General features: G+C 42.6%; 1 protein-coding gene across 6 annotated transcripts in view; it reads left to right on the top strand.

The window, feature by feature from the left end:
• DOCK9 (dedicator of cytokinesis 9) overlaps window positions 1-27,919 on the top strand; it is a 111,107-nt gene that overhangs the window by 19,851 nt on the left and 63,337 nt on the right. For 4 of the 6 annotated variants that reach the window (XM_035116162.3, XM_035116158.3, XM_035116160.3 and 1 more), the window contains exon 2: window positions 22,913-23,029. In XM_035116162.3, coding sequence (XP_034972053.2) covers window positions 22,913-23,029 — 117 coding nt within the window. Of the gene's footprint in view, window positions 1-3,985; window positions 4,248-22,912; window positions 23,030-27,919 lie in introns of those variants that run through there. The other 2 variants (XM_035116159.3, XM_035116157.3) reach the window with 1 other exon arrangement.

Raw genomic sequence — 27,919 nt, 5'->3', positions numbered from 1 at the left:
CTGAGTGCTCCCTGGAAGGACAGATCGTGAAGCTGAGGCTCCAATACTTTGGCCACCTCATGAGAAGAGAAGAATCCTTGGAAAAGACCCTGATGTTGGGAAAGATTGAGGGCACTAGGAGAAGGGGACGACAGAGGACAAGATGGTTGGACAGTGTTCTCGAAGCTACGAACATGAGTTTGACCAAACTGCGGGAGGCAGTGCAAGACAGGAGTGCCTGGCGTGCTATGGTCCATGGGGTCACGAAGAGTCGGACACGACTAAACGACTAAACAACAACAACAACTACCGTGTTTCCCCTATTTTAAGGCGTAGTCATTTTATAAGACGTAGCAGGATTTTTACACTTTTGCGGAATTAAGCCATACCCCGAAAATAAGCCATACCCCGAGCCACCTGGAACTGGTTGCTGCTGTTGCTGCTGCTGAAGCGCCGTGCAGCTCTCTATCCGTCCTCGCCCTCAACTGCTAATTTCTCACACGGGCGGGGGGGGGGGAGAAGCAGGAGGAGGCACAAGCACCGCGCGCTCGGCCCTCTTTCGGCGTCGCCAGGCGAGCCGCGCTGGGAGCCTCCCCACTCGGTGACGGGAAACCCCTCGGTGACGGGAAACCCCTCGGTGACGGGAGCCCTGCTGGCCCCTTCCGCGCTGCCGGAATGTTGTGGGGCCGCATGGCCCGAAGCAGAGCAGCAGCGGGTGACAAGCGGCGGCAGGAGCCGCGCCGCCGAAACGTTCTGGGGCCGCATGGCCCAAGGCAGAGCGGCGGCGGGTGACAGGCGGCGGCAGGAGCCGCGCCGCCGAAACGTTCTGGGGCCGCATGGCCCAAGGCAGAGCAGCGGCCGGAGGTGACTGACGGCGGCGGGAGCCCTGCTGGCCCCTTCCGCGCCGCCAGAACATTGTGGGCTGCATGGTCCACGGCAGAGCGGCGGCCGGCAGAGCGGCGGCATGGTCCACGGCAGAGCGGCGGCCGGGTCCGCTGGCCCTTCCGCGCCGCTGGGGCGACTGACGGCAGCGGGAGCCGCGCTGCCGGAACGTTGTGGGCTGCATGGCCCAAGGCAGAGGGGCGGCGGGGCGACTGACGGTGGCGGGAGCCCTGCTGGCCCCTTCCGCCTTCCGTGAGCAACAAAAAGAAAGCGAGCCAGCCAGCCAAGAGCTTGCGTTCGCTCCTCCAGACCACTCCGCCGAGAGCCTCCGGCCTCTCGAGCGGCGATGCTCGGGCGCCCAAATGGGAAGAAAGACCCCCCTCACCAGATTCTGAGCGCTCCCTGCTCCCCGACGGATCGGGCAAAACCTGGCGCGCAGCGCAAGCGCGGGACGGAAGGCGCGATCCAGCCATTTAAAGCTGTGGCCGCTGCTGCTTTTTAGCCCCCTCCAGCTGTTTGCCAGTTTTCTGCGTCTTTTTTGTGGTGTGTGAGGAGCGCTGCCATAAGGCTGCGCTCCGGCCACCTTTTTAACCTCCCCCCCCCCAGTTGTTTGGTAGCTTTTGTGGCGCATGAGGAGTGCTGCCATTGGGACGCGCTCCGAACTTTTTTCTACCCCACCCCCCCAGCGGTCTGGCCGGCTTCTCCTGCCTTCGCAGAGTGCTGCCAGCCCAGCAGCAGCAACGCCGGTCGCGGCAGGAGGAGGCAGGAACCATACTAAGACACCCCCCGAAAATAAGCCATAGGCTTATTTTCTTGAGTAAAAAAATTATAAGACGGTGTCTTAAAATGTGGGAAACACGGTATATTGGTAGCATCGCTAAATAGATTTATTTAAATAGGCAATAAATAAAGGTTTAAAGGTTCAGACAATTTTCTTTGCATGCTCCTGAGAAAAGTTGGCTATTTCATATCAACAGTGTTAACTGAGATAACTTTGACTTGAGTTAGTAATTAATTTCATGGTTTAAGTTAATAATTTTGAAAATCTAATGCAGCAGCTAAAAAAGCCAATGCAATTCTGGGCTGCATCAATAGGAGTATAGCATCTAGATCAAGGGAAGTAATAGTACCACTGTATTCCGCCCTGGTTAGACCTCACCTGGAATACTGTGTCCAGTTCTGGGCACCACAGTTCAAGAAGGATATTGACAAGCTGGAACATGTCCAGAGGAGGGCAATCAAAATGGTCAAAGGCCTGGAAACGATGCCTTATGAGGAACGGCTTAGGGAGCTGGGTATGTTTAGCCTGGAGAAGAGAAGATTAAGGGGTGATATGATAGCCATGTTCAAATATATAAAAGGATGTCATATGGAAGAGGGTGAAAGGTTGTTTTCTGCTGCTCCAGAGAAGCGGACACGGAGCAATCGATTCAAGCTACAAGAAAGAAGATTCCACCTAAACATTAGGAAGAACTTCCTGACAGTAAGAGCTGTTCGACAGTGGAATGTGCTGCCAAGGAGTGTGGTGGAGTCTTCTTCTTTGGAGGTCTTTAAGCGGAGGCTTGACAGCCATCTGTCAGGAATGCTTTGATGGTGTTTCCTGCTTGGCAGGGGGTTGGACTGGATGGCCCTTGTGGCCTCTTCCAACTCTATGATTCTTTAAAATATATTAAAATATATTTATTGCCTATTTAACTTCAGTCTAGAAAAAGAATATATTATTTTTAACTTTGAGCTTCCTTCAAGCGCTGAATGCTGGAACACATGCAGAAAATGAGGTTCTGGTCTCAAATACCTGATCCACCTGGCTTATTACAGCACCAAGCTAAGCAGGACTATCTACATTTCAAAAACTGATGCTAGGCTGCAACAAGGTTGAGTCCTTGAAGCTTTGCTCTCGGGTTGCATCCAAAAACTAGCACTGGTTCAGTTAACTTCTGGGGTGAACCCAAGGCTGAGAGTTAGAAGAGCTGCTGACAAGGCCTAGGCTAATACCGGTAGTGCTGCTGAACCAGTATGAAACCATTTCTATATCAGCTTCAATAGAGGACCATTGACTAATCTCGGGTGAAGGAGAGGTGAAGTCGTCTAAGGTATATGACCCTGAATAAGAAGAAAATGAATGGGTATGAGAGGGAAGAGAGAGCAAGCAGGTAGTGGTAGGGTTATCTGCGACATACTTCTTCCTGTTGAATGTATTATCTGCTTCTGAAGTGAGAACTTCAAGGTATGGAGGATATGAAGTAAACTCATAATTTTTCATATCGGAAACTAACATGTCAACACAATCCCTATCCCTAGTAACATATGTCAAATGTTTATTGAGTACATAATTTGTTCAGACTGTGGCAGAAATCCACCCAACATTCATGGGATAATGTGGAATGATCTTTTAGAGGAATCAATTGAAAATTTATTACATAGGTCTGTAATTTTATCAGGACAAGTTATTTGTTGTTTACTGGATTGGGGCACAGTAGAAGCTATTGGTAATTGTGGCTCTGCAGGTAGGCACACGCTTGCAGAGCCATCACCAGAACTCTCTTGACCTGACCTCCACCTTGTCCCTCCCCATCCTGAGGAGTGCAACACTGTAGGCAGGAGGACACCACACCACAAGCCGCTACTGCATCCTACTGTAATCTTGTGGCCGCCCTGAACCTTTTGTGATATGCATATATTGCCTACGGTACATCCTGTTTAAAACTTGACCACATTGTTTCTTCTCTCCACAGTAGCCACAATACTTTACTCTGCAAAATAGTGTAGAAATAGACATATTTGGATGGCTCAGTTCAGTAATATCAGTGCAGAGGTGCCACATTAAAGGTTCAGACAATTTTCTTTCCATGCTCCTGATAAAAGTTGGCTATTTCATATCAACAGTGTTAACTGAGATAACTTTGACTTGAGTTAGTAATTAATTTCATGGTTTTAGTTAATAATTTTGAAAATCTACTGAAATGACAGTACTGAACTGTAAGATTTGCTAGCTTTATTTCATGGGGAAAATTACTTTCTGTTCCTAACACTGAAAGGGACCCGCCTTTTCTTTTCCCACACTCTTTTTTCTCCCCCTCCCAAGGGGTTGGCCTTCATATGTCATGCATTCCCACCCTAACTTGTCTCAGACTGCTGCAGAGTAGCACTTGGTTTTCTTTCTAGCTTGAGGGTGGAAGAAGCTTTCATTTCTTTGAGATCACTGGTATGCTGCTGTTGGAAGAGAAAATTGCTAAAGTTTACAATTGTGTTAAACCTTTTGGTTAAGAATGCTGGCAAGAACAAATAGTAAAAATATGAAAAAGGAACTGGTTATAGAATCTCCACAAAAGCGCCCAAACGCAGCAAGTTCTGAGGCAGAAGTGGACAGTCCAGTTGAAATTTTGGTAAGGTGATCTCTCTCTCTCTCTCTCTCTCTCTCTCTCTCTCTCTCTCTCTGGGTGGGTGTAGGTGTAAGAGAGAGAGAGAGACTATGAAGAAACATGTCTATTTAGAAATCCTTGAAGACTTATAAAGTTTCTTAATTTTCTTTGTGATAAACAATTGCATCTTCTAATGTTCACTGTTCTGTTGCAATCTGCTAGTGTGATTTTCAGTGACTAATTTCTGTATGAAACATTTGGTCTCTCTTTATAGTTGTTAAAACACTCTAATTTCTTTTCTAAATGTCTGCCTAATATTAAAGTAATATAAGCAATCTAAAGTGGAAACTCTTAATCCTTTGATATTTTAAATAATATGATGAAGCAAATGTCCCCAGTTTAATTTTCAGTGTAGGGTGCATTTAAAATACTTGAGTGTTTGAAATGTACAGATATTGTTGCCTTTGTTATATTGCTGTCTTAAGGGAAACATTTTTTGTATGTGGAGACTGGGAATTTTAGTCCTCTTGAGCTTGATTATATTCAGGGGTGAGGGAACAAGGCATGCAATGCACTTCTGAGGAATCATTGAAAATATTATGATCTTTGCGACTGATGAGCTTCTATGTTCCACAGGCGACCTGTATAGTTGTACAAGTTTCTGATTGTGTATTCTTTTTGTAAAATCTGCATTAATTTTGACATGTATCATTTTCATTTGTTTTGTGTGTTTTTTTTGGGGTGTGTGTGTGTGAGAATGTTATGTCTTAATAGCTCATGAGTTGTGACACCAAAGGAAGTATGGTGGACCTTATTGTGTGCGAGGTCCACCAACACTCTGCACTCAGATAATTAGTTCTTTCAGCTGTTTGGCAAGACGTTAACTAGAACATTGTGTTAAAACAAAACAGCTGCAAGTGAGGAATTGTTCCAGTTGGCAGGCACTCTTCATTAGACCTAGGTGTATTGTTTGTTAATATATAAATGGCTAATATCTACTACACAATTTTCAAACATGCATGTTCTCCATGGAGAAATAAACACGGCAAATGTTTTGCCAGAAAGAGATTCATTTTAAGGAGAAAGCAATGAGCAGTATGCTAGATTCCTGCTTGCTTCTGTTTTGAATATCCTTCCTGTGAAACCCTTGTGGAATTTGTATTTGGATGCACTGTACTTTCCTAAGTATTTGGGAAGGGCGGTGGGGGATGGAAAAGGAGATATGTTTTGTCTTAATAGCTCATGAGTTGACCCCAAAGGAAGTGCACATTGCTAACAAAATTGAATGGAGATGTGAGCCACATCCCTTGTTTTGAGAAACTAGTAATCAGTGGGTGTATATTCTAAATAATATCCAGGTTTTCATCAGAAATATTCTAAGCAAGTATTCATTTTCTCAGCCCTTCTTTTGCAATGCTTCTTGATTTAGACCCATTGCATTTTCACCCTTATGTTATAAACAAATTAAATGTTAAAAGTGAAGTGATTCTGCATGTTGGTTATTGAATTTATTTTGTACATTTCAAATGAGTTAAAGGGGGAGACGAAACATTCATAACTTCATATTTGCTGTGTAACACTGAAGTGGGAACTATATAGAGAGATCTGCAAGTTTCAGTTACGTATTATGCTTGTGCATCTAGTTCACAGGGAAGATGCCAATTACGGTTGTAAAAAGAAGTGCTTTCGGTTTCCCACCTGGGCCCCAGGAAGACAGAATATTTAGCATGGCTTGTTGCCTTTCACATGTAATTTCAGAATGTCTTGTAATGGTTAAAGGTAGATCACAAAGGAAACCGTATCGCAAGGTGGATTTCTATTAACTATAGAAATAATATTCTTGTTCAACATAATAGTAATAGCTTCATGCTACGTACATACCGTAAGTTAAAACAAACCCAAGCAAAGCCTTGGTACTATCCTGTCCCTATGCGACTGGGTGAAGGACTTCTGCAGCATTATGTATGAACAAAAAAATGTTGTTTAAAACACACTCACACAATTTCCAAACAAACCAACTTCAGAACATGGGTTCATTGTGCATGTAGTGCTAAACTATAAACAGTAACATGAAAAGTCAGTTCATTATGGTTGACAAAAAAACAAAGTGAGTTTAAGTTGGAAAGTTGAGTAGTGTTATTTCTTTGTGTATTTTCTTAGAAAAATTATAGGGCAGGATTCAACTCATTGGACCTGTTAGCAAAAGCCCACATAACTACTTATACCAGGCATCCCCAAACTTCGGCCCTCAAGATGTTTTGAACTACAATTCCCATCTTCCCCGACCACTGGTCCTGTTAGGTAGGGATCATGGGAGTTGTAGGCCAAAATATCTGGAGGGCCACAGTTTGGGGATGCCTGACTTATACTTAAATCCTACCAAATGAAAGTAAGCTTGATAAGGATAAGTCATGTACGGAAATGCTGCGTTTTCTCCTACCTCTTCACCGTTCATGGTTTTCATGAAGGAAGAGAGGAATGCTCCAGATACTTTGCTCATAGCTTACCAAGTTTTTGCAGTAGGGTGGGGAAATCATGGTGGTGAGGCAGAACAGACTGGTCTTTAATTGTATACTAAGGGGAATGTATATGCTGCTTTCCTACATCTTGCTTCCCTCTCTCCTTCAAGTTCCACAGCTCCTTTACTGGATTACCTTCTTGCTGTAATACATGTTAGAGTAAAAGGTAAAGGTAAAGGATCCCTGACAGTTACATCCAGTCGCGAACTACTCTGGGGTTGCGGCGCTCATCCCGCTTTACTGGCTGAGAGAGCAAATGTTTGTCCGCAGACAGTTTTTCCGGGTCATGTGGCCAGCATGACTAAGCCACTTCTGGCAAAACCAGAACATGTGGCCAGCATGACTAAGCCGCTTCTGGCAAAACCAGAACAGCGCACGGAAACACTGTTTACCTTCCCGCTGGAGCTGTACTTAATTATCTACTTGCACTTCGAACTGCTAGGTTGGCAGGAGCTGGGACTGAACAACGGGAGCTCACCCCATGGCGGGGATTCGAACCACCGACCTTCTGATCGGCAAGCCCAAGGCTCAGTGGTTTACACCACAGCACCACCTGTGTCCTATGTTAGAGTAGTAATGCTTAAATGCTTTTACCACATTGGACACACAATTATTTTAACCAATACCCTTTTGAGTCCTCAATTATATAACTTCTCTTGTATGGTTTGTACGAAACAAAGTAGTGAGGAAGGAGCAGAAATGCAGATTCTACTGAGACAGAGGGCCTTCTCGGTGGTGGCGCCTGCCCTGTGGAACGCCCTCCCAACAGATGTCAAAGAGGAAAACAACTACCAGACTTTTTGAAAACATCTGAAGGCAGCCCTGTTCAGGGAGGCTTTTAATGTTTAATAGATTACTGTGTTTTATTTTTCTTTTGGAAGCCGCCCAGAGTGAAGCCAACCCAGCCAGATGGGCGGGGTATAAATAATATATTATTATTATTATTATTATTGCTATTATTATTGAGACTTTTCAGACTTTTTACTTCACATGAATGGGTCTCAAGTTCTGAATTCAGGCACATATATACATGTAAAGATGAGGACAGAAGGAAATGAAATATAGAAAAAGACAGATGGTGGTGATCATAAATGATGATCATTACCTTGTTAAGAATGGCCATTCACAAAAGTAGTTGATAATACAGAAATTGTGGCATTGATATGCCAATTAGCATGTGCAGTGTGGAAAAAATACCAATTGTGCTGATTCAGTCTACAGTACTGTCAGATGCAGTATGCTTCTGAATACCAGTTAATAGAAACTGTAGAAGGGCAGAGTGTGTCTGAGCTCAGGTCATGCTTGCAGGTTTCCCATAAGCATCTGGTTGACTACTGCAAGAACAGGATGCTAAACTAGATAAGTCACTGGTTTGTCTTATGTTCTTACTAGCTGGCCCGGCCATGCATTGCTGTGGGTCATCCCTGTGATTCCCCCCAACCTGTCCCGATCCATGACGTATCCTGCCCCTCCTCCCTCCACCCCCTCAGCTCATCCCTGTGTTGGTAGGATACCCTTCCCTCTGTTGTCCCCAGGGAGTGTTGGCTCCTCCCCCCTGTATCTCTATACCTTGGCCCCCACCCTTGGAGAAGGAACTGTTAGGTTCTGGGTTCTATTTCCCAGCATGCACTTTTGTCTGAGCCCTCTGTTGTCCCTGGGGAGTGTTGGCCCCTCCCCCATGTATCCATACCTTGGCCCCCACCCTTGGAGAAGGAACTGTTAGGTTCTGGGTTCTATTTCCCAGCATGCACTTTTGTCTGAGCCCTCTGTTGTCCCTGGGGAGTGTTGCCCCCCCCCCTGGTATATTCCTACATTGGCCCTCACCCTTGGAGAAGGAACTGTCAGTTTCTGGGTTATATTTCCCAGTATTTACCTTTGTCTGAGCCCTCTGTTGTCCCTTCCCCCCGTATCTCTATACATTGGCCCCTGCACACGTATCGTGAACATTTTTATATATTTAGATTAAAAAATTTTGAAATAAGAACATGAGAAGCAGAAGTTATTATTGTTTAATTTTATTTTGGGGGTTGTCATTTATTTTGGTGGGTATTGTATGATTTGGGCATTGTTGTGTGTTTTGGGGGGGGTGGTTATTTGGATTTTCTGATTTTGGAGTAGGTGTTTTGAATGTAGGATGTGGTGTTGGGTTTTTTTTAATTGTGCTGTTTGCAATGTTTTATTTCTCTAGTTGGGGTTGTCATTTATTTTGGTGTGTAGTGTATGATTTTGGTGTGGGTGGTTGTTTTTTGGGTTTTTATTTTTGGTGTAATTTTTTGGAATGTAGGATGGGATGTATTTTGTTTTTTTAATGTGTTGTTTGTAACGTTTTTTATTTTTATGGTTTTTATTGTGGGTATAATTGAGGAGTATTTGGTGTTGAGGAAGGTGGGGAGAGGTCCATTTGGGGAAAGAAAAGGATCGGGGGTGTTGATGTGCCCTGGGACCCAGAGAACTACTTTAAAAATTCCGACCGGGGCAGGGGGAGGTCAAATAGCGAAGCCCCACAGCCCCGTAGCAACAGAAGGTGCGTTCCGAAGCACCTGAGCTGTTCTGTTCCATAAAAAACCCAGTAAGTGGCAAGGGGAAGGTAGGGGATTTTAAATTGGGGGGGGATTAGCCACTGCAAATATCCGAGGACTTAAACTGGGGAGAGAAAGTGCATGGTTGTTGTTGTTTTTTAAAGATGCAGAGGCTTGCAATCAGTCATAGAGGCTTGCAGACAGTCGTTGGCTGTCCACTGGAGGGCGCAATTTTTTGACCACATATCCAGGTTTTTACCTGTGTTAGGTGTGTCAGCTGGTCAGTGTAAGTGCATGACCTGCTCACATGTGACTCTGAGGTTGTGGCCAAATTTCAGGACGATCGGGTAAGTGCTTGTGGGAGAAAAGGGGGGAATAAAACACATGCACCTTCACCATTTTTTTATATATAGATGATAGTACAAGTGCTGAACTGCAGCCTTACAGACCCAGAGGGAATGTAGCTCTCCAGGCAGGGGGGTGGGAGTTGCCCCACACCTGCTGCATGGTTCATTACTTTTCAGCGGGCCCTTTTCCTGTGCTACAAATACCTCTGTCTACTACTTACCCCAAAAGGTCACAAGATGTAGTTTTGAATACATTTAAAGAGGGGAGTAACTACAGTGAAACTTTTGCTTCCAAATGTGTGTGTTTTACAGGGGTGAAGTTATTTCCTAGCATCTTGAGGCCCTAAAGTAATTGCTTTAGAGGCAGTATTGTATGTAGCCTATAACTTTTTCCCTGTTAGACAAAGGTTTATAGAATGGAAAACATCTGTAAGAGGGAGCACAGGGGAGAATCTGCTTTCCTGGAAAGTGTGTCACTGTAAGTAGTGCCAAAGTCAATATGTTGTCCTCTATTCTTTTGTTGAGAATGATGAAATATCCTTCCTCTTACTGAGGATGTGAACATATCAGAATATTCTCTTAAATGAGATGATTATTGTTAGGGCTATGCAAAAGTGTGTAAGGCATTAGTTTAAAGAATAGCATGCAGTCTTAATGAGGGCCCCGCGGCTAAGGTTAGTAGATTTCCATATGTTTCGGTAGGGTAGAAAAGATAGGAATATTGTCCATTAGAGCCAAGTGTAATTCATGCTACTCAAAAGAAGATAAGAGCAGGTTCACTGGATCAGGCCCAAAGACCATCTAGTTAAGCATATTGCTCTTACAGGACCAGCCAGATCACAAGCAGCACCTGAGTATTATATGGTTGTTTTGTAAGGTTTAGCAGTTTATAAATATAAATAAAACACAACAGTGGTTTTTACAGCAATTTCTATTTGTTTGTTTAAAAGTCATATCCCGCTTTCCACCATGCAGGTCTCAAAGCAGCTTACAACAACAAATAAAGTACAACAAATAAAGCAGTTATCCCAAGAGAAATCGGTTACTGCCCATGAGTCAGTTCATCCTTCCTGCAAAGCCTGTAGAAATAGGAGAGTTTCTGGCACCTGACAAAATATGTACAGTACAATCTCATAGCTGGGTTAACTTCAATGGGCTGTGTATTCCACAAGGCAGGTACTCTGTGTGGAAGGACTTTGAGTCACTGTGAAACAAACCTCTGGTAAATGTGACACCGCAAGCAGGGCCCCCATAGATGAGCACAGTGAACAAGCAGGGCTTTATATATAATCAGTAAAACATTAAGTTTGGCTCAGTAGCTTTTTGACAGTTTCTCAACACAGGTATTATGTCCCAAATAGAGTCAATGTCTAGAAATATCTGTAGTTGGCACACCAGCCAAAACTTATAGTTACTACTCCTGCCCACTGAGGCCACTTGAGCCTCCAGTGGCAATTACAGATCAGGAAGTACTCCTAGACTATATAAATATGCCTTTGGAGGTAGTATAACCCCATGCTGAAAAGTTAACTGACCTATATCCAGAACAGCAGAGCCATTCACCCACAGAGCCTCCATTTTACCAGGATTTGGCTTCAGTTTATTGCTTTTATTAATATTTTGGGACAATGAGCTTTGAAATACATTATTTTATTGTGTATCTAGCAGTTCGAAAGCACGTTAAGTGCAAGTAGAAATGGTCAGGGGTCCCTTTCCCTTTTTACCTACATGTGCTTGCAAGATGAAAGGGGGAAATAATCCTATTTTGTCGGATCAACACGTCAGTACAAACAACAAATAATCTTCCAGTTCTTCGCAAACCTTAGATTTTTCTTCAATAGATTACGTAACTACTTTGCTAGAACATACCGGTAGAAATAAATATGTACAGTGCCTTAAATCTTAAAACATTGTTATGATAGGGAAGAATAACTTTTACTTGTATTCAACAAGAAGTTTTATTTTTTTTTAAATTGTTTTTTATTAAGGGTTTTCTTGGTTTACAAAGATAAGAGGAGCAATGTCTCTTTTAACATTTTTACAGCTTGGTTTCATTAGTTGAGACATTGGTGAGGGGAGGGGAAGGATAGTGGGTGGAGGGAGGGAGGGTGGGATGGGGTGGGTTTTTTCTTGTCAGCAGCGCTTGCATAGGTTCTCTGTTGTTCGCTTGTTTTCCTTTGATGGTGAGAGATGCTGGGGTTGGCCTAGAATATGGTTGTTCCTTTGTGGTTAGCTGTGGTGGTCTTTGGTTTGTTTGTAAGCAGGGGGTGAGTGTTGTGGGTCAGGTTAACCATATTGATTTGTATGCTGTTGGTGGGTTTTTGTCGTTAACTTGTTGGGCTGTGTATGTGATAAAGGGGAACCATACCGGGGTGAAGCCATCTTCTTCTATTTGTCCCCGTGTCAGTTTCAATTTATTGGTTAATTTTTCTAGTAGGGCTGTTTCCCATACTATTTGGTACTAAAGGTCCATGTTTATTCCTGATAGGTCTTTCCAGTGTCTGGTTATGGTGCTTCTGGTTGCTGAGAGTAAGTGGGTTATGAGTTCTTTGTGATGTAGGTGTGTATTATTGTCCTGGAAGATGTTTAGCAAGGCCAATTCTGGGGTGAGTTCTAAAGTTTGTTGGGTTATTTTACCTATTTCTCTTATGGTTGTTTTCCAGAATAGTTGGATTTTGGGGCACGCCCACCACATGTGGAAATATGTGCCTGTTGAGGTGCATCCTCTCCAGCATTTTGATGAGGTTCCTGGGCGTATTATCGCTAGTTTCCGTGGTGTTAGGTACCACCTGTAAATGATTTTCAGAGTGAGTTCTTTCCTTTTTGCTGATATGGATTTAAAGGGGGGTTTAGACCACATTTTGGTCCATTGGGTGGGGTTAATTTCATAGCTTATGTCGTCTTCCCATTGTCTTTTGATTGTGTCTAGGGGGTTTGTGGGGTTTTGGAGCAGTATTTTATATATTGCAGATACCATCCCTTTGCCGTGTCCCTTTGTCGTTAGGAGGAGGTTCTCAAAGGTTGTTAGGGGCCTGGTTGCTGCTGATTTTACTACTGGGTTGTTTAAGAGGGCATGTAGTTGGTGTTGTGCTAACCAGGGAATTTGGATGTCTTCTAGTTTGTCCTGTATTTCTTGTGTTGTCATAGGTTGGTTGTTTTTATAAAAGTCTAATAGGCGATATAAGCCTTTGGTCTGCCAGGTTTTTATCTGAAGGTTTTGTGCTGCATGGTGGAATAGCGGATGGTAAACCAGGGGGATTAGTGGGGATGAGGTTGGGGATAGTTTGTCTGTTTCTGTTTTCCATGCTTTGAACATGGTTTGTGTGTACCTACTTAGTGTTGTGGGAATCTTCCTTTGTTTGGGAGGAGTGGGTATGCTGTGGTGCAGATACTATCAATCGTGTCCCTTTCTAAGTGTATCCATTGTTTTGTTTCGTCTTCCAGTATATATGGGATTATATGTCGTATTTGGTTGGCTCTATAATATGTTTCTATGTTAGGGATTCCCCATCCTCCTTGTGAGGTGGGAAGGTGCAAGTATTTGGTGCTTGTTCTTGGTTTTTTATGCGAGAAGATAAAAGAGTGTAGTTTTTTCTGCCATCTGCGAAGTTGGGTTGGGGGGATCCAGATTGGGAGGGTTTGGAATAAGTAGGTTAATTTTGGGAGAGTGGTCATTTTGATCATGGCCATTTTATCTGAGAGGGTGAAGTTCATATTGCTCCATCTCTTTAGGTCTTTGTTTATTTGCTGCCACAGGGGTTTATAGTTGTAACAAGAAGTTTTATAGGAAATCTATAGTAAATGAGAAAAGGAGTTTAAAACTGCTTGTGGGTAGAGATCAGGAATATAACTGTCCACACTGAGGAAGAGAGAAGGAGGTTGTAACTTTTTCCAGGCTTGTCTTTAACAGTAATATTTTTACCTGCTTTAGTTATTTTTCCATTGGAGATGTGTATTTATTAGGGTTTGAACCTCTAATTTACATTATGTGCGTATACTTTGCTTGAACTTTTCATGCTATTATCAGTATCTTGTAATCTTACCAGATGCCTTTTTCATAGGAAACTTTCCATGATATGCCTTATTTTGAAGCTTTCAGGAAATAGAATTTCAGGAAGCATATTTAAAAACAATAGTCTGAGCTGTGTTTGTAGGAGATATTTCCACCTGATACCATAAAACTAGTGTTCTTTCTTAGAGTTGCTAATAGACCTGGGCCCTTGTCCAGAGAACCACAAAAGCAAGAGAACATTGCATACACAGAGATGGGCTTGTTCTTTTACAGTGCCAACTGGAATTGAAGCAAGAGCTTAACACAGTGCTGATCCACGGTTGAAGGAGTATAAACAGGGGAAGGGTGTGCCTCTAGTTGTGTTTCTCCTATTGCAGATTGGAATTATGAAGCTTTAGAGTGAAGACTTTCGCATGTTTACCTATTAGACTGGTGAGGAGAGCACAAGGATGGCAGTTGTTCTTTTTTTTTTAAATATATTTTTATTAATTTTCCAATTAAAACCAATTATATCACATTCATTATTTCAAATTATACACATATATATATCAATCAAACCGAATGTTATGCCAAATCGTCTAGAGAATTTTTTATTTGGGTTCCCATGCTTCAAGAAATTGGGGATTCCTCGCAACCGTCCACTGCCGTCTTTTTTCTAAAGTTCAAATCGTCCTCCAAGTTCATAATAATCCAGATCTTCCCCTTACAGTCACATAGATGTTTTCCACTTTCAACCGATTGTTTCCCAGCTGCTGAGATAAATATCAAACAAGGTTTCACAAATGTTCTTTCTCCTGTGTGGGTTAATCAGTCCAGCCTCCCCATAAATCTTCTTAGTCTGGAGCTCCCTGTTGCGTCGAAGCAGCGCCATCTTAAAAAGCTCAAATCACTTTCATTTTCTCTCATAGCCATGAAGATTAACGATCTTTATAAAATTTACAGCTTTTCCAGGCAGAAGACCCAAACATCAAACCATAAACTCTTGGTAAATTAATGGATCTCCTTGCCCTATAGCTGAACTTAGCTTCAGGTCGCTGCTCCAATTCAAAGTGCGTCACAGCTCATAAATCCTCCGAACGCGTCCAGGACTCCTTCCGTCCGACTAGGGGGGGGGGGCTTTTCTCATCGGCAACTCCACATCTTTAAAAAATATGCTCAGTAACAACAGTTTATAAAGTTCAACTCACACAGTCTTTTGCTTCTCTTTCACTCCAAACAAGCCAGGACATCGCGTCTGGGAAGGTACGAAGTAACTCATATGAAGAAAAATAAAAAAAACTCAATTCCCTTATCGCTCCGTCCCCATCAATCCTTCTTCCAGATGATATACAGCCTTTGACTCCTCTCCCTCAGCAGCATAAATTTCTCAGCAGTAAACAGCGCTTCTTCCCCTCCTTCTGAAGTATGTCCATAGTTTTAAGCCTAATTATCTTCTTTAACCATGGAAATCCCCGCCATGCAGATTAGCGTCCGGGAGTCCTGGCCCTCGTAAGTGCTTTTCAGCCCAAGCTCCCCCCACTCCATAAACAGTCGGAGTGGGTCTGGGGGCATCGCGGGCCAGTGGCCCCTCTCCGTAACCCCCGGAGAGGGTAGGGGGTTGCCATTTACTCCCCTAGCAACCGAGGATGGCAGTTGTTCAAGTGTGCGCATACAGGTAGCTGTGTCTGTGACACAGCACTAACTGGTTCACCCATAGCCCTCCCCACAGTTGGCTTCTGCATCTGTAGTATGGCTGATCTGGAAGATACCGTGTTTCTCATATTATAAGACACGTCTTATATTTATTTTTTCCTCAAAAAAACACACTATGGCTTATTTTCAAGGGATGTCTTATTTTTTTCCTCCTCCTCCTGCCGCGGCCGGCATTGCTGCTGCGCCTATCACTATGTCTTATTTTCAGGGTATGGCTTATATTCCTTGAATGCTTAAAAATCCTGCTATGGCCTATTTTATGGGTATGTCTTAAAATATGAGAAACAGGGTATCTGCATATGTGAATTGCATTCTCTAGATGTATGCAATTGGAAGCTCTTTCACTAGCTGTTAAAGAGCTTCAGTATCATTCTGGCTCCCAGTGGTAACAAGTGGGTATTTGATCATGGATTAATAGTCATTATTTCCCCATCCCATAGTATCATTAATCTAAACAGTGGTGTGAAAATGACAAATTACAGAATCTAGCTCTTCCATTTGTTTGTGTATATTTTCTTTGATGGAGGAAATGACTTATGGTACCGTATATTCCGGCGTATAAGACGACTGGGCATATAAGATGGCTCCCCACATTTTCAGTTAAAATATAGAGTTTTGTATATATTCACCGTGTAAGACTACCCCTCTTCCACTGCACCGCACACCAAATAAAAATTAAAGAAACATCAGATTTGATTTCAATATGGTAATTTTAATTTGACAGTTTCCCTTTAAAAGCCTTCAAAATCCTCCTGTTCATCATCTTATGTCATAAGTATATCAATGACATATTGTGGTCTATAAGCTATAAGGCAACTTCCTATGCTTCTGTGGGGAGAACTGGGTTTCATTGAAACTCGATGGCCTTTTCTCCACATCCTTTCCTGGGAGAGCTGCCCTTTCGCCACCGCTTCTTGCCCCCCCCCCTGTTTTGGGGCTCCTTCCACCCACCCAGAAGGCAGCAGAGCAGAGAGACAACAGCCTTCTCCTTGCAGGAAAGCCTTCCCGGGTGGCTGGGCAAGCTGAACGCACCCAGCTCAGCCCCCTCTCCCTCTCTAAAGCAAGAGCACCTTCCACCCACCCAGAAGGCAGCACTTGCAGAGGAGAGAGGCATTTTCCTTGCAGGAAAGCCTTCCCTTTTGTTCCTGCACACGGCTTCGGATGGCTGGGCTGAGCGGGCTATCCTCTCTAGGACTCCTGCTCAGTTGCTTTTAACCTCTAGCAAGCCGAGCATACCCAGCTCAGCCCCCTCTCCCTCTCTAAAGCAGGAGCCGACAGTGTAAGAAAGCTTTCCCTTTTGTTTCCTCCCCCCCTTTTGTTCCCTTTTGTTTGTCGGGCTATTTGCTGAGCGAGCTATCCTCTCTAGGACTCCTGCTATCCTGCCGCCTCACTTCAGGCACCTCCATGTGCCGATGAAGAGGCGCTAATCCGGTCGAAGCCATGAGGGAGCCGTTCGCCCCTGCGTTCGCCCCTGCGGAGAGCAGCCCTCTCCCGAGCGTGCGCTTCTTCAGGGGCTCCTTTAGGGAAACTGTGCCATGCCCCACGGCCGTTTCTGAGCTCCCCCCACCATATGCAGTGACCGCAGATTCTAGTACCCGGCATATAAGACGGCCCCCCAACTTTTGAGATGATTTTCATGGGTCAGGAAGTCGTCTTATACGCCAGAATATACGGTAAGCAGTTTATGCACAGGGGTAACAGATTCTTTAGGTAGCTTGTTTCCCTTTTGAGATTAACTAAGAACTAGTATTTGTTAATAGCACCAAATGGAACTAATTGACATGAAGGGCTGTGATTGGATCTCAGCTCGAAGAGAGATGCTGTCATTGAGCTCTATGTAGTGTCCTTTCCCGGGACGGAGGAAGAAGGGTGCGGTGGGAGCAGGTTGCCCTGGGTGTCACCACTGAGGGGGGTGAAAAAATGCTGGGCGGCACTCACTGCAGGGCTTTAAGTACGCCCGAGCCACCACGTCTCTCCCATCTTGCTGACGGCCACTGCCATGCGGCCACCACTAAAATGGCCGCCGGGCATGCGTAGAGGCGACTTCCAGTGCTGCTCTGCCTGATTTCCAGTGACCACACATGGGCGGAGCGGCACCCAAAATGGAGGCTCCCTGGCAGGTAGGAAATCCAGGGGATTTCCGGGATTTTTTCCATTCAGGAGAACAGCGGGAAACGGATTAAAATCTGGGGGTTTCCGCGAAAAATGGGAGACTTGGCAGCTAAGACCTAGATGGGTAGCTATATCATGTCTGTTAAAGTTTTGATACTTTCCCGCTGTACACCTTTATCAGAGTAAGGTCAGTTACCTTTATGTTCTCTTTTTAATCAGTGTTCCTTGATTAAAGGAATTTATCTTTCACATTCATTGGCAATGGTCAACTGCTTTTAATAAGTCTCATCCTGATTTGTTCGTTTGCAGAAATCATTAGATTTTGCTGGTGGTTTCGGCGAAAATATGTCTGTATAACTAGAGATGTAATGATTTAGTTATCTAGCTGTTGAGTAACAAGTGGGATATTAACAGGTGGGATATTATGGTCAAGTTGTATTTCAACCAGAAAAACGCTGTGTGTGTGTGTGTGTGTACCTTGTTGTATTTCTTTAGGGTTTGGTCTATTTTATTATGTCAACTACAGTTTCCACATTTACTTTTGAAGTTAAGTTTGCTTATTCTTTTGCATGTGGGTGTTCTTATTATTCTTTGAATAATATGAATAATATCTTTGAACTAAGTATGCTCTGCTATACAAACAATTAAAGCATACTTTTCTTTTCTGTAATAATGTTCTCTGTAAGAAAACAACAACAAAAAACTTAGTTGCACACTCCCAGTTCTCTAGCCTCTCCTTTGATAGTGTTTCTTTCCAAAGATAACATTTTGTGCTTTTGAACTCCGTCCAATATGACGTTTTATTTAACAGGAATGTTCCCATGTGGTAGATATTAGAAAATCTGAATTAACTTTGACAAACCTATGTGCAGATCAGTGTGCCTCCAAAGAAGACTTTTTCAAAGAAAATCTTAACATATGCTGTATCTTCCTCTGAATCCTGAAATAGGAAAAATTGATCTTTGATAGAAATTCTTCTGATTTGCCTTAATTTACTTCATGTAATTGTTAAATGTTGGGACTTAAATTCCCACATATTGTTGCTGATACAGAGAACTTTTTCATATTTTCCAGTAAAAGAGAACCAGTTGCTCACGTGGGGTTGAGCAATAATTGACATACTTTCTTTATCTATTTTATAAGTAGAGTAATTTTGCTTAAATTGTATGTACCGTATGTATGTATGTGTATGATGGATGGATAGATGGATTAGATTAGATAGTGGTATTACAGTAATTTCCAAGCCGTTAGAATCAGATTGTTTAATTGCAGCAAAAGATATTAGAGGTTACAGGTAGGTAGCCGTGTTGGTCTGATGCAGTCAAAATAAAAATAAAAAATCCTTCCAGTAGCACCTTAGAGACCAACTACCTATGACAAACTTAGTTGGTCTCTAAGGTGCTACTGATATTAGAGGTGTTTGCCTTGTGTTAAGAAGGGCTGTACAATATTCAGTGATAAGAGTAAAATACCTAATTTGTAAACTAGGAGAATAATGCAGCTATTAGATAAAAGTGAAGCATCAGTTTAATAACATAATAAAGGTAAAGGTAAATGGACCTTTGACCATTAGGTCCAGTCACACACAACTCTGGGGTTGCGGCACTCATCTCACTTTACTGGCCGAGGGACCCAGCGTACAGCTTCTGGGTCATGTGGCCAGCATGACTAAGCCGCTTCTGGTGAACCAGAGCAGCAAACGGAAACACCGTTTACATTCCCGCCAGAGCGGTACTATTTATCTACTTGCACTTTGACGTGCTTTCAAACTGCTAGGTTGGAAGGACCAGGGACTGAACTTCGGGAGCTCACCCCATCGTGGGGATTCGAACCGCCAACCTTCTGATCGGCAAACCCTAGGCTCTGTGGTTTAACCCACAGCGCCACCCACATTGCTAATGACATAATACTGTGCTGATTAAAAGGAATTGATTGTTTTATATACATTGTTGTTGTTGTTTAGTCGTTTAGTCGTGTCCGACTCTTCGTGACCCCATGGACCATAGCACGCCAGGCACTCCTGTCTTGCACTGCCTCCCGCAGTTTGGTCAAACTCATGTTCATAGCTTCGAGAACACTGTCCAACCATCTCGTCCTCTGTCGTCCCCTTCTCCTAGTGCCCTCCATCTTTCCCAACATCAGGGTCTTTTCCAAGGATTCTTCTCTTCTCATGAGGTGTCCAAAGTATTGGAGCCTCAGCTTCACGATCTGTCCTTCTAGTGAGCACTCAGGGCTGATTTCCTTAAGAATGGATAGGTTTGATCGTCTTGCAGTCCATGGGACTCTCAAGAGTCTCCTCCAGCACCATAATTCAAAAGCATCAATTCTTCGGCGATCAGCCTTCTTTATGGTCCAGCTCTCACTTCCATACATCACTACTGGGAAAACCATAGCTTTAACTATACAGACCTTTGTCGGCAAGGTGATGTCTCTGCTTTTTAAGATGCTGTCTAGGTTTGTCATTGCTTTTCTCCCAAGAAGCAGGCATCTTTTAATTTCGTGACTGCTGTCACCATCTGCAGTGATCAAGGAGCCCAAGAAAGTAAAATCTCTCACTGCCTCCATTTCTTCCCCTTCTATTTGCCAGGAGGTGATGGGACCAGTGGCCATGATCTTGGTTTTTTTGATGTTGAGCTTCAGACCATATTTTGCACTCTCCTCTTTCACCCTCATTAAAAGGTTCTTTAATTCCTCCTCACTTTCTGCCATTAAGGTTGTGTCATCTGCATATCTGAGGTTGTTGATATTTCTTCCGGCAATCTTTATTCCGGCTTGGGATTCATCTAGTCCTGCCTTTTGCATGATGAATTCTGCATATAAGTTAAATAAGCAGGGAGACAATATACAACCTTGTCGTACTCCTTTCCCAATTTTGAACCAATCAGTTGTTCCATATCCAGTTCTAACTGTAGCTTCTTGTCCCACATAGAGATTTCTCAGGAGACAGATGAGGTGATCAGGCACTCCCATTTCTTTAAGAACTTGCCATAGTTTGCTGTGGTCGACACAGTCAAAGGCTTTTGCATAGTCAATGAAGCAGAAGTAGACGTTTTTCTGGAACTCTCTAGCTTTCTCCATAATCCAGCACATGTTTGCTATTTGGTCTCTGGTTCCTCTGCCCTTTCGAAATCCAGCTTGCACTTCTGGGAGTTCTCGGTCCACATACTGCCTAAGCCTGCCTTGTAGAATTTTAAGCATAACCTTGCTAGCGTGTGAAATGAGTGCAATTGTGCGGTAGTTGGAGCATTCTTTGGCACTGCCCTTCTTTGGGATTGGGATGTATACTGATCTTCTCCAATCCTCTGGCCATTGCTGAGTTTTCCAAACTTGCTGGCATATTGGGTGTAGCACCTTAACAGCATCATCTTTTAAAATTTTAAATAGTTCAGCTGGAATATCATCGCTTCCACTGGCCTTGTTATTAGCAGTGCTTTCTAAGGCCCATTTGACTTCACTCTCCAAGATGTCTGGCTCAAGGTCAGCAACCACACTACCTGGGGTGTACGAGACCTCCATATCTTTCTGGTATAATTCCTCTGTGTATTCTTGCCACCTCTTCTTGATGTCTTCTGCTTCTGTTAGGTCCTTACCACTTTTGTCCTTTATTATGGTAATCTTTGTACGAAATGTTCCTTTCATATCTCCAATTTTCTTGAACAGATCTCTGGTTTTCCCCATTCTATTGTTTTCCTCTATTTTTTTGCATTGCTCATTTAAGAAGACCCTCTTGTCTCTCCTTGCTGTTTTTTGGAAATCTGCATTTAGTTTCCTGTATCTTTCCCTATCTCCCTTGCATTTTGCTTGCCTCCTCTCCTCTGCTATTTGTAAGGCCTCGTTGGACAGCCATTTTGCTTTCTTGCATTTCCTTTTCCTTGGGATGGTTTTCGTTGCTGCCTCCTGTATAATGTTACGAGCCTCCATCCATAGTTCTTCAGGCACTCTGTCCACCAAATCTAAATCCTTAAACCTGTTCCTCACTTCCACTGTGTATTCATAAGGGATTTGATTTAGATTGTATCTTACTGGCCCAGTGGTTTTTCCTACTTTCTTCAGTTTAAGCTGGAATTTTGCTATAAGAAGCTGATGATCTGAGTTACAGTCAGCTCCAGGTCTTGTTTTTGCTGACTGTATAGAGCTTCTCCATCTTTGGCTGCAGAGAATATAATCAATCTGATTTTGATGCTGCCCATTTGGTGATATCCATGTGTAGAGTCGTCTCTTGTGTTGTTGGAAAAGAGTGTTTGTGATGACCAGCTTGTTCTCTTGACAGAACTCTATTAGCCTTTGCCCTGCTTCGTTTTGAACTCCAAGGCCAAACTTGCCAGTTGTTCCTTTTATCTCTTGATTCCCTACTTTAGCATTCCAATCCCCTGTAATGAGAAGAACATCCTTCTTTGGTGTCATTTCTAGAAGGTGTTGTAGGTCTTCGTAGAATTGGTCAATTTCACTTTCTTTAGCACCGGTAGTTGGTGCATAAACTTGGATTACTGTGATGTTAAAAGGCTTGCCTTGGATTCGTATCAAGAGCATTCTGTTATTTTTGAGATTGCATCCCATTACAGCTTTTGCCACTCTTTTGTTGACTATGAGGGCCACTCCATTTCTTCTACGGGATTCTTGCCCACAGTAGTAGATATGATAGTCACCCGAACTGAATTCACCCATTCCCTTCCATTTTAGTTCACTGATGCCCAGGATGTCAATATTTATTCTTGTCATCTCGTTTTTGACCACATCCAGCTTACCATTATCCATGGTTCTTACATTCCAGGTTCCTATGCAATATTTTTCTTTACAGCATCGGACTTTCCTTTCGCTTCCAGGCATATCCGCAACTGAGGGACCTTTCGGCTTTGGCCCAGCCGCTTCATCAGCTCTGAATCTACTTGTACTTGTCCTCCGCTCTTCCTCAGTAGCATGTTGGACGCCTTCCGACCTCAGGGGCTCATCTTCCAGCGTCATAACTTTTATATGCCTGTTGTCTTTGTCCATGGAGTTTTCTTGGCAGGGATACTGGAGTGGCTTGCCAGTTCCTTCTCCAGGTGGATCACGTTTAGTCAAAACTCTCCACTATGACCTGTCCATCTTGGGTGGCCCTGCATGGCATAGCTCATAGCTTCTCTGAGTTAAAGCCGCTTCGCCACGACAAGGCATTGATCCATGAAGGGGTTTATATACATAAACCTGCATAATTTGTTAAGCATTTTGAACTTAAGTAAAACTTGACTTGTATCTCCATTGTGTACAGCCATTTCTCCACACATGTTGGCTACATTGTTTTTTATACAAACAATTTGGTATCCGTTGTTCAGTTCAAACTCTGTTTCTATGGCATTCTAACTTTATTAAGTCTGCAATCCAATACACACTTAAATGGAGCTTAATGTGTAGAATTGTGCTGCAGTAGCCCATGGGTATACATAAATCCACATAAGTATATTTATAAATAAATTTGTGTTATAACTTAAATATTTCTATTTCTTTTTAGGCAAAACCAAAGCTCATTGAACCATTAGACTATGAAAATGTCATTGTTCAAAAGAAAACTCAAATCCTCAATGATGCCTTGCGTGAGATGCTACTTTTCCCTTATGATGACTTCCAGGTAACGTCTTTAATTCCAACACTAACAATTTTTTAAAAAGTTATTGTGTATTACCTTGTTAGCCATACAACATCCAATGCTATTTCCTTTAAATCTAGATTCAGGCTATAACCTAACTGATTTTACTGATTACTATTGCTTCCCCTCCCCCTATGTGTGTTATATATTGCAGTGTTTATGCCTCTCTCTTTCTCACTTTTAGCACTCTTAAATTAGAAATATGGTAAACTTGTGATTTACCTATTGTTTCTTCTGTGCTGCTTACTTGCTTGTCTCCAGACTCTGTTCAATGTCTTGGTCCTAATCTTTTTTTTAAAAAATTTTTTTAATTGAGTGACTCCTTGTACATTTGTGTCTGCATGCTCATATCAACATCTGAGGTTCTGTGTCTTGCTCTGTGTGTCTGATGTGCAGGCAGGTACAGATTCTCAGTCATGGAATCTAGCTGCCCTTAGGAGTGCTGATGTAACTCCTATCACTGTGTGGTTTTGCCATATAGTGACATCTTGGCTGTTAAGGCAGGCTCTTTGGGATTGCACAACTTGCCTTTTGGCAAATGGCTGTGTAGCTGATTTCCCCACTGTCTTTTTTCTGTCTTTCATTTTTGTTTGCTTCTGTGGTTTTGGTCATGTTCATTTTTTTTGTTATAAAACTCTTACTGATTTTATCTGTTATTAATTTGATTAACTGTTATCAACTTTGGAGTTCTTTTTTGAAAGAAAAATAGAATACAGTTTTTAAATAAAAAAGGAAAAGTAAACTATGCAATTCACTATGTTTAATTACCTCAATGTAGCTGTGGGAGTCCCCCCCCCCAAGACAGAGTTCTTTATTTTAAAATGTACATAAACAAATATTCTTCTTCCAGAATAAGGTTAACTTAATTGTGTGCATTTCTTCAGTGACTTCTTCCTTCACCTCACCACAAAAGAGTGTATGTGGAGCAGAGGTGGAGAAACTTTTTTTAGTCTGAGGGTCATATTTCCTTCTCAGCAATTTTCTAGGGGCCACACACACCAGTGGTGCACACAGAAGCAAAAGTATGTGGAGCAAAAATGAATCCCCCCTTTATATAGTAGGTTGTTCTCTACACAAACTCATGCATCTGTCTGTCCCCAATCAAGGCAAGCAAAATGCATGATCAGAGTTCAAGGACACATTCCAGACAGTCAAAAACACTCAAGGAGGTTGCAAGGCAGGACTAGAGGGCAGAGTCAGAGGTGGTTAGAAAGAGAATGTAGTTTGGGAAGAATCCCAAGGGCCAGATAGAGAGGCTTGGACAACTGCATTTGGGCCAGAGGTTCCTACCCCTGATGTAGAGTCTTCCATTCACTACAGTGGTACCTCGGTTTATGAACACAATTGGTTCATGAAGTCTGTTCATAAACTGAAGCGTTCATAAACTGAAGCGAACTTTCCCACTGAAAGTAATGGAAAGTGGATTAATCCGTTCCAGACGGGTCCGCGGAGTACTCAACCTGAAGTGTACCTAACCCGAACCATGGGTGTAATTGGTTCAGGAAGTCTGTTCATAAACTGAAGCGTTCATAAACTGAAGCGAACTTTCCCATTGAAAGTAATGGAAAGTGAATTAATCCGTTCCAGATGGGTCCGCGGCATTCGTAAACCGAAAATTCGTAAACCGAGGTGTTCATAAACCGAGGTTCCACTGTACTTAAAACCTGGTTGTACAGCTAGCATAAAAACACAACCAGCGGCGTTAGTTTGTCTCACAAGAAGACCTGGATTTCTTACTACAGCCATGCGAAAGTATTTTAACTGCTCTGGGATTGACCACTATAACTGGCTGTGGTATGGTGACATTGTTTTTTTTTATTAAAAAAAACACAGCAAAAACTATTCTGAAGGCTCTCCAGCTATCATGGAAGTAACTCAAATTGGTATGTAACCATTCTGACAGAGATGGTGCAAAAAAAGAACATGTAACATAGCATGACAGACCTGCTTCATGTGCTTGCTGTATCTTCTTGAGACTTGTAGGATCTACTGGGGTTTTAAAAGGTAAAGGTAAAAGGACCTCTGACTGTTAGGTTCAGTCACAGACGACTCTGGGGTTGCGGCGCTCATCTCACTTTACTGCCTGAGGGAACTGGCATACAGCTTCCGGGTCATGTGGCCAGCATGACTAAGCCGCTTCTGGCGAACCAGAGGAGCTCACAGAAATGCCGTTTACCTTTCTGCCGGAGCTGTACCTATTTATCTACTTACACTTTGATGTGCTTTCAAACTGTAGGAGCTGGGACCAAGCAACGGGAGCTCACATGGGAATTCGAACCACTGAGCTTCTGATCAGCTCAGTGGTTTAGACCACAGTGCCACCCGCCGGGGTTTTGCTATTCATTAAACTCCTTTAAGAAAATGATCACAGTTCTTGCTGTGAGATTTCTCTGTTTCTTGTTGAAGCCCCATGAATCCTGATGCAAAGTAAAATGAGTGATTTTTTTTTGTTGATATTTGCCTGAAACGTTTGATATAAATACTGTACTGGATTTAATTCATGGAATGCTGTTTTGTTTTTTCCCCTGGATATGAGCATGTTACTTCTCTCTCTCTCTCTCTGTAAATGGCCTTTGTTTTAAAGAAGGATGCCCTCCTTCTTTAAAGGGTTTGGACTATGTTTATCTGTATGTTTGGATAATGCTATTTTTAGCAGAACAAAGGAAGAAGTATCCATGGAAAGACCAGTATTGAATGCAGGAAACAGGTGTGACTGCAAACAATAGCAAATGTATATGTGGCTCAAAGAAAGTTAAACATCTTGGGATTTGTTAGCAATCCAGTAAGACTCCAAAAAAGTTTAAAACCATACTAGAGTGTAGGCCATAATCTCGATAAGAATTATTGGGAAGACATCAAAGTTAATACGCATAATGTACTTTACAGAACAAATTAAACTACCAGTTCTGCCACAGAACTGATTTTCTTATGCACAATTTGATTTATAATACAGTAGTAGCCATGCTATGTTATTGTACTCCATATAATATGTAATATAATACTCCATTGCTAATAGCTATGGAGAGAGTCATAAGACTATTACATCAAAAGAGGCAAATCACTTGGGGATCCTTTGTTTGACTGAAGTTATGTATATGAAGATTTGTAGATGAGGGATTATTGTGGTGTAGAAGGTTAGGAGAGGCATGAGTCTCATAGTTCAGGCATACACTGATGGGAGGAGGGGGAAATAGGACATGCCGGGGAGGTTTGATTTAGGGGAGGAAAGAATTATTTTGACTAAAAATAGAGCTGAAACAAAAAGTTCTTCCAGTTTGAATTTGAGATAGGCAAGGGGGGGGTGATTTTCCCTTACAGAATATTTTTGGGGTAACTCCCCATAATTTTGGGAGGGAGGGGGCCTCTCAGTAGCAACTACAGCTTTCTCTTTCTTTAAATTGCTTTTCTGTCAGCTGCTATTCCCTCTTCCAGTGCTATGTCATAACATTAGGTGCTGCACCAGTCCACCACATCTTGTGAGGGCAAAGTAAGATTGTTGTTCTTTTCCCTTTTTCTTTTTAAAGCAAATGAGGAAAGCTCCCTGAAGCTTCAATACAAATTAACCTTCACTCCCAGGAATAGTTCCAAAATATTTCCCCAAATTTGCTGCCCCCAAATGGGGTGATGAATTAGGGGAGGGCATTTTTCATCTGCACTCAGTGAAATAAAATGAAGGCCATCCCTCTGTTGACCCCAATAGACAAAACATAAGTTTGTGGAATTGAGGAGGAGAAGCTGCTACAAGAGAAGTAAGGAGAAGCTGCATCAGCGGTGGGTTCTAGTGAGCTCTTGCTGCTGCTACCACTGCTCTGATGGGGGACAGCTTCAGCAGGGATGAGCAGTGAAGTGGCAGTAGCGGTAGTGGCCTGGTGAGGCGAAATACTTTCCCATTTTGTCTTAGGCAGTGAATCAGGATGAGCCGCCCCTGAGGTTCCTTGTCTCTCTGGTCAGTTAAACTTCCAGCCAGTCGACACTCTTATGAAAATTTGTCTTCAGCTTTGTTAACTCATACACAGCCTTAACAACTGTAGAATAAAGATTCTTAAAAAGTTGAATCTGAGATAGAGGTGGGGAAAAACTGGGACAATTTATCTTGGCTTTTTTCGTATTTCACAAACAGGATGGTGAGCACTAAGGGACAGAGCACTCTCTCAGAATGATATGTAAGATGACTATACTAACAAAATCCAGGCTACAATAAAAATGTATTAGTTATGAAGAGTAGTGGTCGGACTAGGACCCGGGAGACCATGGTTCAAATCTCCCCTTGGCATTGAAGCTCACTGGGTTGCCTTGGACCAGTTGTGCCTCTCAGTCTAACCTACCTTACAACAAAAAAATTCCTTCAGTAGCACCTTAAAGACCAACTAAGTTTTTATTTTGGTATGAGCTTTCGTGTGCATGCACACTTCTTCAGATACCTTAAAAAATGGACTTCCATTTCATGCGGCTCATGCACACGAAAGCTCATACCAAAATAAAAACTTAGTTGGTCTTTAAGGTGCTACTGAAGGAATTTTTTTATTTTACTTCGATCCAGACCAACACGGCTACCTACCTGTAACCTACCTTACAACATTATTGTGCATATTAAATGAGAAGAGGAGTGTCCACCACCATGAGCTCCTTGGAGAAAAAGATGGGATAGAAATGTAATTTATAATAATACTGTAATGACAATTTATTTCCATATTGTGTATTTTGCTATTTTACATAGAGTTCGAAAAAAATATGAATTAACAAATTAATGAAGAACAAGCCTTTCCTCGTGAGCTATTTGATTTTAGAAATCATTTTAGTTGAATTTTATATTCATTTCAGCTGCAGTCCTTGCCATATTTATTTGGGAGTAAGCCGCATGGAACTCAGTAA

Source organism: Zootoca vivipara, chromosome 4, assembly GCF_965207765.1.
Source record: "Zootoca vivipara chromosome 4, rZooViv2.hap1.1, whole genome shotgun sequence".
In the NCBI taxonomy this organism is placed as follows: Eukaryota; Metazoa; Chordata; class Lepidosauria; order Squamata; family Lacertidae; genus Zootoca; species Zootoca vivipara.
The sequence above is the reverse complement of the archived record's forward strand: the minus strand, read 5'-3'. Positions and strand labels throughout refer to the sequence as shown.